Here is a 12,674-nt window from a genome sequence, read left to right as displayed (position 1 = left end):
TCATGCCTAAGTCCAGGGCCACCATCCAGAACTGGACAAGCAGGAGGGAATCTGCCATGTTTACTGGCCTCGTACCAGAACCATGGACATTGACAGATTAAGATCATTTCATTCTGTTCTATTAATCAAGATTCTTTTGGATTCAGTTTGAATAATACCTCCTGTGCAACACAATGATGCTCTGTATGTTTTAAAAATAGCAAAATATAGAAAGAGACAGACAGATAGGCAGACTGATTGATAGATGGATATATATAAAGAGATATGTAGGTGGACTATAAACTGTTCTGAGACAATAAAACAAGAGATGGAGGAATGTTTACATGACCAAAGTTACATATTAAATGTCATAGAGCCTACACAAACCTACTTGCAAAGCTCCAGCTAGCCATGCTTGACTTGGTGATTTTCACAGCCAAGGAAAATGGTTTGGTTGGCCTGAAATGACATTTCATGCTGTTAGATTTTCAGGAGCAAAATGGTGAGTTAAAGAGGGAAATGGAGAATTACCTATAGCACATTAAATATAATAAAATCATTAAATCCCTTTGCAAAACAACTGGGTGTTGTCTTTGTTTCTCCGGTGCATCTGAGCTTTACAGATATTCTACTTTGTCAAGATGAACTTTCATGCAAGAATGGCACTTCCAGTCTCATAAATTCAGAAAAGAATTATTAAAAAAACAAAATCATTTATACTATTTTGCTTATTATATCAAGTAATTACAGAAGAGAACATCTAGAGCTTTTTTCCTTTTATAACAGCAATTGTCAGTTCAACAAACAGCACTTTTAGCCAATTTAACTCTTTTAACAATTTAATAAAGTTATTCTGGAAGTGACTGAAGCCAGAAAAGAATGCAATTTGCCATTCGGTCCATTTGACGAGATTGGCTCATTGATAGTGTGTTGGTTCAAGAGCACCAGCATTTTGAGGACTCTTGAAGTGATTGATCACTCAAGGCACTGCAGGGATAATCATATTTCACTTGAGTCGCCACATGGCCAACACAAACGAGGAAAGAGAAAACAGAGAGAGCAGGCAATGGCTTACTTTCTGCCTTGCAGAATTCCTTGCAGATGCTGACAGTTATAGAAGGCTACTTTAAATGTATTTGTCCTGGTGCCAAAGAGACTAAGTGTTCCTTAAAAGAAACCAAAAAATTGTGTGTTATGCAAATGTGAATGGATGTCCTGAAATGCCTCTGATTTCTTATATCGGAAAACACCTACACTGATGAGCCAAAACATTATGACCACCTGCCTAATATACTGTTGGTCCTCCACGTGCCGCCAAAACAGCACCGACACAGGCATGGACTCTATAAGACTCCTGAAGGTGTCCTGTGGTTTCTGGCACCAAGACATTAGCAGCAGATCCTTCAAGTCCTGCAAGTTGCGAGGTGGAGCCGCTGTGGATCGGACTTGTTGGTCCAGCACATCCCACAGATGCTCAATTGGATTGAGATCTAGGGAATTTGGAGACCAGGGCAACACCTTGAACTCTTCATCATGTTCCTCAAACCATTTCTTTACAATGTGTGCAGTGTGTCAGGGTGCATTATCCTGCTGAAAGAGGCCACTGTCATCAGGGAATACCATTACCATGAAGGGGTGTAGCTGGTCTGCAACGATGTTTAGGTAGGTGGCACATGTCAAATTGACGTCCACATGAATGGCCAGACCCAGGGTTTCCCAGCAGAACATTGCCCAGAGCATCACACTCCATCCACCGGCTTGTCGTCTTTCCACAGTGCATCCTGGTGCCATCACTTCCCCAGTTAAACAGCGCACACGTACACGTCCCTCCACGTGATGTAAAATAACAAGGGACTCATTGGACCAGGCAACTTCTTCCACTGCTCCAAGGTCTAGTTTTGATGCTCACGTGCCCACTGTAGGCGCTTTTGATGGTGGACAGGCGTCATCACGGGCACTCTGACCGGTCTGTGGCCACGCAGCCCCAGATGCAGAAGGGTGCGATGCACTCTGTGTTGTGGCACATTCCTCCCGTAACCATCATTAAAATTTTCTGTGACTTGTGCCACAGTAGACATTCTGACGGTTCGGACCAGACAGTACATCCTTCATTGCCCTCCCACATCGATGAGCCTTGAGCCGCCCAACACCCTGTCACCGGTTTGTCAGTACCACTGTCAGTAGGTACTCACCACTGCTGACCGGGAGCACCCCACAATCTTTGCTGTTTCAGAGATGCTCTGACCCAGTCATCTAGCCATAACAATTCGACCATTGTCAAAATCGCTCAGATCTTTACTCCTGCCCATTTCTCCTGCATTCAACACATGGACTACGAGAACTTACCATCTAATCTACCCAGACCTTGACATGTGGCCTTGTTAGGTGCATCACCTGTGAGTGGTCATAATGTTTTGGCTCATCTGTGTACGTATTACATAGACTAAAATTATTTGCACAAAAATAAATGATTTCCTAAAAAAAAAAGAGACAAAGTGCAGAACTTTGCTATCAATATAAAGTTAAATTATTATAACTTAATAAGAAAATGGTTGATGCCCACTGTGCTGCTGTCATTTTTACCATCTTTCTTTAATATTTAGAAAATTATCTTGCATCACTTAAAAGTAGACAGATAGACATACTTTATTTATCCCTTAGGGAAATTCCGAATTCAGCTACAAGAATCTAATCATTTACTTTGCATGAAAAGACATTTTTATGCAAATAAAACATGCTAATGTCACGATAAACCTATTATATCTATAAAATTATATCTAGTATTTTTTTGCTGGAATAAAATGAATGCTATTTCTGGTTTGACCGCATATAAAACAATTTCTTCATCCATCATTTTCAACTTAAAAAAAAAACAGCCTCAGGAAATCAAAGACCCATCTGCCATTTATGAAGCAAACCACATTACCACACCGTTTAAGTATTGGCAATTGAGTTTTGCAGCATTGTTTATTTTTGCCGCCCATATCAAATAACAAATCCAATGAGTTATGTGTGGTTCCCCACAGTTAATTTTATATGAAAGCAATTAAAAATGTAAGATATTATGGTTATCCATGGTATGAGAGCTGCAAAAACCAAAATGAAATCAAGTGAAGTCAAATGAGGTGAAAATGGAGCAAACATCTACATGCGTGAGGACAGCTTACTTATTGTCAGAACTCCTTATTGTTTTTTTGTTTTTTTATATGAATCAAAGAATAATGTGGTTGAAAGTGCAGTCTGTGAGGAGACTAACTTCTCTAAATTTCCTTTAGAAATAGCTGCTTACTGAACATGTATATAAATAATTAAAAGATTATAATTAATGAAATAGTACGATTTTGTAGGAAATGACATCCATCATTCACTGAATCCTTCAGTTTTACCCCTTCTAGCCAATGAAAGATTTGTTTCTTTTGCAGCAAGCCCCATATAAGGCTCATGAATGGGAGGGAAAGTAGGAGGCAAGCAAAATAATAGTGTGCTTTACAAGACCACAGAACTAAAGCTGTTTCGTAATATGGGACAAACATATTAAAGGAAATTATCCCATCGTGGCAACCCCCTAAACAAGACCTTCTGCTCATTAGCATCACTTTTAGTTAGTTTGTTAATTAAAGAATCATTCTCAGTATCCAGAACCAGCAGGATCTAAAACAAAATAACTCTCTCCCAGGTGCCTTGGAGTTCCAACTGATCAGTCATATTCAAGAATCAAAGGACTTCTGTGAACCAGAGTTAATTTGAATTCTTTCACCTTTGTTCGGTTTTTTATTCACTTTTAAAAGCGGTGTAGGATTCTAAAGCTTAATGGCTTCGCCTTCCCACAGTCTGACAATAAAAAGAGGGGTGGAAGCAAGGCAGAGCAGAGGTATCTTCCCTCCAACTCAATCTATCCCGTGATTCACTCGGTAACAGTGGGGCAGGAACATCAGAATTTTAGCAGATTTAAAACACATTCAAGTGTGAAGTAAAAAGAGGGTCTCCAGTAGGGTCCCCAGGGGCCACAGGAGGTGTTTAATGGCACGCAATGACCCAAACGGCTGAGCTTGTTATGGTCTCTCCACTGGAGACCTGGGCTTTCACAGAACCAGCATTGTTGGCACTGCACTGCAGACACTCCACACAAAACACAGAGGTGACCAGGCCGTTCCCCTAGTGTGCTTCATGTACTGAATGAAATCACTATAATGAAATCAAATAAAAGCACTCACAAATATTCAAAAATACCTATATTCAAAAATATTTGTAAGTAGCCTTTATGTATTTGGTGCCTTCCTAAAAGTACAATATTATTTCCAATGTGCACTTTAACTTTGCAATTAGGAAATTAATGCTCATTCCGAAAGAAAGAAAGAAAGAAAGAAAGAAAGAAAGAAAGAGCACAATCAAATTGCGTTACCATAAGGCTTTGAATGACCATGCTTGCTAGATTGTCCTCTTGTTGGCCTCCTGCTGGTTCGGGTGTAGTGTAGCAGCAGCTCCCGTTGGCTGATAGGCGGATACGTCAGCACCTCACTCAGTTTATGCCTGGTGCCGTGGATTGTGGAGGTCAGAAGAAATTAGTGATGTATAACACGTTATGCACGAGACTGGTAGAACTTCAGAAGCACTGTAACTTCCTTTCTGCACTGCGTTAAAAGGCGGGGGGAAACAGCTGCCCTCTAAACCGCATAATTGGAAAAACGTCATTTTTTATAATACCGGAAAAGTATGTTTTAATATCTGTCAGTGTTTTTAGAATCTACACGGCATTCGAACTCTCATCTGGAAACTCATTTTATTCTCTCTTTTCAACATGACATTGAAATGTGAGTTTTTGATGCACCTGCTCCTGTTTTGGGTTGGTTCCGATACTGGCGCATCTGACGCTGTTTGGAGAAGTGCGCGCCACAGCGACCTACTGGACGTCCCGACGGACGCGCTCACTGCCACAGACGCGCTCACGCAACATATGTTTAAACTGTACGAGAAGTACAACATTAAACTTAATAGACCCAAAGACGGAAATACTGTTAGAAGCTTTAAAGCAAAACCCGGTAAGCAGTTATAACAATGTTCAGATTACATTTTGTCACATTATGAAAAAGCAAATTTCAGTTTATTTAAACATATTGAATTGTACATTGCCTATTATTTGGCTTAATTCTATCTTCTGGTTTTGGTTTGCTTGTTGCTTGAGATGACAAAATATCTTAAAAGTAAGCCTGTATGAAAGTTTTAAGTATCTTTGTGTGTTGAAACTGGGAACTAACATGGGAATTTTATTGTATGACTAGATCTCGGAAGGCATGTGATCACATGTCTACACTGAAATTTAACCTAAACTATTGATTCCATTCAATTATGGGCTAAATAGGATTTCAGATCAACACATTGGCGGGTCATAAAAGTTGTGAATTTAGTCAGTATGTAATAACTTTGCATTTCAAGGAGCAGGCTTATAATTAGGCTATTGTTGCATTTGTAGTGTTTTGCATGTTATCAATTTAAATCACAGTATGCATGTTAATGTCCTGATAAAATAGTCTTAAGTTTTTTCTGCAGTCTGCTTAATCATTTGATCAGTCCCGATTAAAAGACTTGTTGATTGTTGAAGGTTCTTTAACTCTTAGGGCAACCTCAATAAACACTTCCATATGTCTGGTCTAGGAGTAACATGTCTCCTCACTTCCTTATGCCTTCTCCAAAGCTATACACATGGAACAAGAAGCCTGTTGTTTGAGCCCATTTTCATAATTAGTATGTAACTCAGCAGTTTCTCTCGTATCTCTGCAGAGAATGTGGAGCAAAGAGTCTTGTACCGGCTGAATCTAACTTCCCTTCAGGAGTCTGAGGAGATTCTCACATCCACATTTCAATTCTTTTTCGACAAACGGCCACGACAGAGATCCTGGTTCTGCAAGCGCTTCAAGAACCCTTCTTGTCGCATCCAGAACTTCCCTCAGCTACCGTCTTTTTGTCTTCTTTTCTGGTCTCCCTCCTCGGGATCACTACTCGGAAACATCACTGTCGTTCCTCATAGACGTGGGACCTGGCAGACCAAGGATGTGTCTGTCATTATAAAGGAGGCCCGAGATAAAAATCACCTTTTGATCACAGTGGAGTTGGACTATGGCGAGAAGTACCAAAGGTATCAGGACCAGCTCTCACCCTCCAGCCTTCCGTACTTGCTGGTGTATGCTAATGATATGGCCATATCAGAGCCCAACAGCGTGGCCATGAGCCTACAGAGATACGACCCTTTACTTGCCGACCAGCACCCAACTCAAACTCCAGATAATTCACCTGACACACGTGTGAAGCGGGAACTGAGTTTGGACTTCCTTTATCCCACTGAGAACAATGAGCTCCCAGAGGTGGAGTACAACAGCTTCAAAAAGCATGATATGTGGGAAAGTGCTTACTTTGCACTCAAGCCAAAGCCCTTCAAAAAAGAGCATCAGAGGAAAGGCCAGGAGCACACTGATGGATTCACCAAATCTCAGGTTCTCAAGTTTGATGAGAAAACCATGAAGAAGGCTCGGAGGAGACAGTGGAAAGAGCCTCGCAGCTGTTCCAGAAGATATCTGAAGGTGGATTTTGCAGATATCGGATGGAATGAATGGATCTTGTACCCCAAGTCTTTTGATGCCTACTACTGCGCAGGAACATGTGAATTCCCCATACCAAAGGTCAGAGAATTAGACTGAGAATCAGCATGTGTAAAATATGTATAGACATGCTGAAATGTTTAAAAATGACTACGGTTAAAATGGCTTCTTTAGCCAGAGATTTTAAACAAAGAATCTCTTCAGAAAAGGTTTCAGTTCCAGCACAACTAAAGCACACCAACTTTATGTGTAGTTATAGTCAAGTAATCGTATGCCTAATAGGGGTTTTAAGGGCAGTTTGGACAAATTTTTTTCTTTCCTCTTTTTAAAATGAGCCAGTTTAAAAGCTATTCTAAATAATTGAAGGGTGTTGTAAGACATGATTTCCTCTGCTCCATTTAACAAAGCGAAAAAAGTTGCATATCTAAACACTTACCATAATTTTGTTCTTTTTTCTGCCCTTGTTCAGGTGGTCCGCCCGTCCAACCATGCAACCATACAGAGCATAGTCAAGGCAGTCGGTATAGTTCCAGGGATCCCAGAGCCCTGCTGTGTCCCAGAGAAGATGAAACCTCTCAGTGTACTATTTCTAGATGAGAGTAAAAACATTGTATTGAAGATCTACCCAAACATGTCTGTGGAGACATGTGCTTGTAGATAGACTCAAAGGAACGATCACAGGGAAAGAGCAATGAATGGACATTGTTGTGGTTTTGACACCAGAATTTACCATGAAGAGGCATATTGTCTATAGTTTGCACTTTTTAGAAAGTGCACTCAGTAAGGTTAAGTTTTTAAATACTGCATCTCATCTTTTTGCTTAAACGTCCAATTTTCTGAGATACTTCCATTTCCTCTGTTGATGCACAAGGGATCTGTTGTAAACCTTTTCATTGTACTAGATGATTAACATGAGCACTTACGCTTATAAAATGTCAGCTTTGCTGTCATTGCCATGACATAAATATCTGTTGGACTCTTATCATTGTAGATTATTGGATGTACAACAAGTGTTATAGCATACTGAATATAACATAAACCTTTCATTTTGGCCTAATTATTCAATTACAATTAAGAATTTTAACTATTCTTATGAATGTTGGGTATAGTCACAGTTTAAGGTGACACTACAATATCTGGTGGGAATTATTTTAAATCAAAGTAAAATCAAAGTAATGCTTGATATTTGGGTCATTTAAAAACAAAAGTAATGCAGCGCATATGAAAAAGGTGAACTCTTTAATCTTTTTCATCAAGCATTTACAAAATCTATTAGCATGACTACAAAGCAGTCTGGTAGTTCAATTAAAAAACTTAGTTTTGAAACAAAACTATCTTTGAACAAAAAATAAGAAGCAAAAAGATAACAATAAATTTGGGGAAATTCCCAAATGGTGCAAAAAAACATCTTGCAGCTAATAGTCACTGATGGTTAGTGTGTTTGTTATAGTTTAAGAGACATTTCACTTGGTTTCTTTGATCTCTCAGTGAGTGATAGTGAATAGACTTTTATTGTATTCTGACACATTTTAACATGATCATGTTGGATTGGTGCCTTGAGCAAGGTGTACTGGGCCAAGTGTGTCAGTTTGTATTGAAATTGTTGACTATATTATATTTTAGAGAATGTATTTTTGTAAATGTGTTTTTAAATTATGAAAACTCGCCTTATATGTAGAATAAAATATATAATGAACTACCAGTGTGTGTGTTTTCTGTGCCATAAATGTACATTGTTTTCAGTGGTCTAGCAATGTAAATGTGTATATTCCTTATCAAATTAGAATCTCTTGGTTAAAACAGGCCAAGTGTTGACATCAGAAACCTGCCTAGTACATTATTTCTCCACCTGGACATCAAAGACAGCTTCAATCCCCAGTTCCCACCTTCAACCCTCTTCAAGAGCATCAGGTCTCAAAAAGCAGTAAGTTCACCTCTTACTTCAACAGATGTTGTCACCCAGTTTAAACTTAATTTGACTTACAGTAAACCCTTTTAATCCTTCTAACCCATGAAAGAAAATGGGAAGTGTTGTGTCCTCTCTAAACAGAACCCAGTTACTGTCGCTGTGTCTTTCCTTTGCATAACGATGTGTGTTGAATGGTTTCTCTGTGCTGTGTTTGAAAAGAAACGACACTTGAAGATGTCAACATGTTTGGGGCAGGCACAAAGCTGAGGTGGTATAGGCTGAAGAGAATTCAATGTGGATGAGCATGTATATGATGCTTTTACTGTGGACCACTGAAATATTAAATGGACAGTTCACCTAAAAATTAAATTGTCTTTCCAAACCCATATGACTTATTTTCTTCTATGGAACACAAATTGAGATGTTACAGTTTCAGTCAACATTCATTTTCATTTTATGGAGTGTATGACAGTGGGTGTGATTGAGGCTTTATTTTTGGTGAACTATCCCTTTAAATTCACAAACTTTATTATTTTGTATTATTAGAGCTTGCAGATATTGTGTAAACTATCAATTATTTGCATTTGACTAATTTGCTAGCATAGAAATTTAGTGGCAACTGATGAGATGATAAATATATGGTCTTCAGCGTAATCAAATGCTGTTTTTATCTAAGTGCCCACTCTGCATGTATACGATTTGTTGACTTGAAAATTATTTGGTCTCCCGCAGAGACCATGAAATAACAGAAGAATCAGAGTTCGGCTATATTTCCAACATCCACTAAAGCTGCCCAGAAATACTGAGGGTAACTGTCAGGTGAATCCCCTTCAGGCAAAGTGTAGTTCTCCTGGGGAGTTTTTTAATATTTAAATACGTTTTATAGGACACCAGAGACTTCACCAAAACGTAAATACTCAACAGTTACTGAAAAACTAAGTCAATATTTATTTTTTTCAAATGAGGCCTGATCAATTAATGGCAGTGATGAAAGATGCTCTTTAGATTGAACAGAGGTTTCTATGTGTGTGACTCTCTCCTCAAGCGATTACTGTCAGAAACAGACTGCTAGGCTTCTAACTGTGCCTATATTATGCCAGTGTATACACATCTTTTCATTCAATTTAATGTCTTCATATATATATATATATATATTAGCTAAATGCCGACAGGCATCCTTCTAAACTTTGCAGCAAAATCAAAATTTGGACTTTCCTGTGAACTTTTAGAGTGTTGAGTGTATTACCTAGTACTTTATGCCTGTAATAAAAGGGAGAATTCCATGCAGTTTTCACATAAAAAGATTACTTTCTGGAATTGTGCTCAAAATGGCGAAGATCATTTTGAACATAATAATTTTGAACTAAAAGCACATTAGTAACACAGCTACTTAGTGACCAATAGTCATGATACCTTCAAGGTCTTAAGAATTGTTAGAGTGCACTCTACTGGTCTCTGAATGTTTGTGCATGCGTGTGAGCTCGTTTGTCTTTTCACACACTGTTCAAGATCAAATGAACACACGAACTTGTGAAGTGAATATGATAACTAAACTTCAGTTACTTTGTTGATGAAAAATCTAATTTTTCACTTTCACATTCTTTCCATGTTTAAAGTGAAAGTGAAAGTGGAGATTTATGGTATATTAAAAAAGGACTTAAGTATTGATCTGCTTCTCACCCACACCTATCAAATTGCTTCTAAAAATATGGATTTTACCACTAGTCTTATGGATTACTTTTATGTGGCCTTTATGTGATTTTTTGGAGCTTGAAAGGTCTGGTCACTATTCACTTGCATTTCAAGGACCAACAGAGCTGAGATATTCTTCAAAAAATCTTTGTTTGTGTTCTGCAGAAAAATAAAGTAATTCTTATATGGAATGGCATGAGGGTGAGTAAATGATGAGAGAATTTTCATTTTTTGGTGAACTATCACTTTAGTGCATATCTTGTGTTTTTGGAGTCATGCCCACACCTCTTTAGTATTCCTCAACCTTGCTCTTCTGAATAGTATAATAATAATAATAATTTCGCAAAACATTATTTGATTATAATTGCTTGATTATCAAAAATGTATAGGGTCATTAAAGACCCTGGATATCTAATAGTGTCTGTTTGTTTGTTTGTTGTTGTTTGCACTTGTTTGCACAAGTTAACAGAATATTTATTTATATGTTTATTACAAGACGAATTATTACTATAATCATACAAATGGCTACTATATCACATTGATTTTCCGTGTGACAATGGTGAATTATCAGTATCCCATATGTGTGAACACACATACTGTCCATGCTATTTCTTACTCAAGGTGGCGCTGATGTGTAAGTGATTGAATTGACTTACATTTGACATTGCTATCTGATGAAGAAGCAATGTGGAAGTTAAGTATAGCAAGTGTAACACATGAACAGTATAATTTGGCTATTGTCATTTACTAAATTGTGTAAGTTGTGCATTTATTTAAACTGAGAAAATACATATGTTGTATTGTGTGTGCATTATTATTGTGTATTGTTGTGTGCAATAGCTCCCTATACACAAATACACTGAATGGCCAAAAGAAAAGTCGCATACTCTAATATTTCATTAGACCGCCTTTAGATTTGATTACGGCACGCATTCATCGTAGCACTGTTTCAACAATCTTATGAAACGTCGCAACATTTATTTCCATCTAGAGTTGCATTAATTTTTGACCGAGATCTTGTATTGATAACGGAAGAGTCCCAAAGACTTTCAATGGGGTTTAGGTCAGGACTCTGTGGTGGCCAATTCATGTGTAAAAATGATTCCTCATGCTCCCTGAACCACATTTTTACAATTTGAGCCCAATGAATCTTGGCATTGTCATCCTGGAATATGCCCCTGCCATCAGGGAAGAAAAAATCCATTGTTGGGATCACCTGGTCATTCAGTACATTCAGGTAGTCAGCTGACTTCATTTTGTTGCCGCATTACGTTGCTGAGCCTAGACCTGACCAATTGAAGCAACCCCAGATCATAACACTGCCTCCAGGGGCTTGTACAGTGGGCACTATGCATGACGGGTACATCGCTTCATGCGCTTCCCTTCTTACCATGACGTGCCCATCACTTTTGGATAGGGTAAATCTGGACTTATCAGACTACATTACCCCATTGATCCACAGTCCAATCTTTATGCTCCCAAGCAAAATGAAGTTGTTTTTTTCCCAATTAGCCTCACTAACAAGTGAGTGTGGCCACACAGCTGTTTAGTCCAAATCCTGTAAGTTCTTGTCGCATTGTGCATGTGGAAATGCTCTTACTTTCACTATTAAACATAGCTGTGTGTTCTACTGTCGATTTTTTACTATGTGACTTCACCGAGTGTTTTAGTGATCTCTGATCACAATCATTCAAGATTTCTTTCCAACCACACTACTTCCACGAAGCTGATGGTTCACCACTATCCTTCCAGTTTTAAAAATGTGTTGGACAGTTCTTAACCCAATTCCAGTGATTTCAGCAATCTCCTTAGTTGTTTTCTTTGCTTGATGCAGGCCAATAATTTGCCCTTTCTGAAACACAGTAACATCTTTTCCATGACCACAGGATACATCTTCCTCATAAGAAATGAGAAGCTACACACTGCATCAGTTAGGGTTATAAGAATTGTTGTCAGCTGAAACATATTAATCACTGCAATAATGATCCAATCTTTGGCTCTTAAGGATCTGATTATTTAAAACCAAATGGGGACTTTTTTTTTTTTTTTTTTTTTTGGCCAGGCAGTGTATAAAACAATATAGGCTAATACTGACTAAAAAAAAAAAAGGGTCTGGAAATTGAGGATATTTATCATATACCATATATTTATCAACACATATCATCATTTATCACATATTTACTTACATATGTTTCTGAAATATATAGTTTTTCAGTTAATGTAAAAACTAGTTAATAAATGTCACTGTGCAGTGCACATAGAAAATGGCACTTGATATTATTTGTGGATTACTAAAATCAGAGACAACACCTATGGAATATGTTCAAAATCTTTAATGAAATACAATGACTGTATGTCATTTTTTAATTAAATAAATACATCCTCCTTGTCGTTGTGCTGAGTTAAATGGTAAGACATCTGAAAAGAAAATTGTAACATAAAAATTTGCCATTCTGAGAAGAAAAAGTACTGATGGATATTTCAAATATAAAATCTCTATA

At 38.0% G+C, this 12,674-nt stretch overlaps 1 protein-coding gene across 1 annotated transcript; it reads left to right on the top strand.

Annotated features, from left to right (window-relative positions):
• Positions 1 to 4,560: 4,560 nt before the first annotated feature.
• On the top strand, positions 4,561 to 8,268 carry gdf10a (growth differentiation factor 10a). The gene is made up of 3 exons (XM_051648269.1): positions 4,561 to 5,018; positions 5,758 to 6,653; positions 7,042 to 8,268. The coding sequence occupies exons 1-3, from the start codon at positions 4,778 to 4,780 to the stop codon at positions 7,231 to 7,233; spliced, it is 1,329 nt and encodes a 442-aa protein (XP_051504229.1). The 5' UTR covers positions 4,561 to 4,777; the 3' UTR covers positions 7,234 to 8,268.
• Positions 8,269 to 12,674: the final 4,406 nt, after the last annotated feature.

Source organism: Myxocyprinus asiaticus, chromosome 21 (assembly GCF_019703515.2).
Source record: "Myxocyprinus asiaticus isolate MX2 ecotype Aquarium Trade chromosome 21, UBuf_Myxa_2, whole genome shotgun sequence".
NCBI classification, from domain to species: Eukaryota; Metazoa; Chordata; class Actinopteri; order Cypriniformes; family Catostomidae; genus Myxocyprinus; species Myxocyprinus asiaticus.
Note: the sequence above shows the minus strand (reverse complement) of the source record. Positions and strands in the feature narration are given on the sequence as shown.

What these genes read in the sequence shown, in the direction of transcription:
- gdf10a (XM_051648269.1), top strand. Translation starts at nt 4,778, where the DNA reads ATGACATTGAAATGTGAGTTTTTGATGCACCTGCTCCTGTTTTGGGTT. An exon ending in AAGCTTTAAAGCAAAACCCG is followed by an intron (nt 5,019 to 5,757) that starts GTAAGCAGTTAT and finishes GTATCTCTGCAG; the next exon opens with AGAATGTGGAGCAAAGAGTC. An exon ending in GTGAATTCCCCATACCAAAG is followed by an intron (nt 6,654 to 7,041) that starts GTCAGAGAATTA and finishes GCCCTTGTTCAG; the next exon opens with GTGGTCCGCCCGTCCAACCA.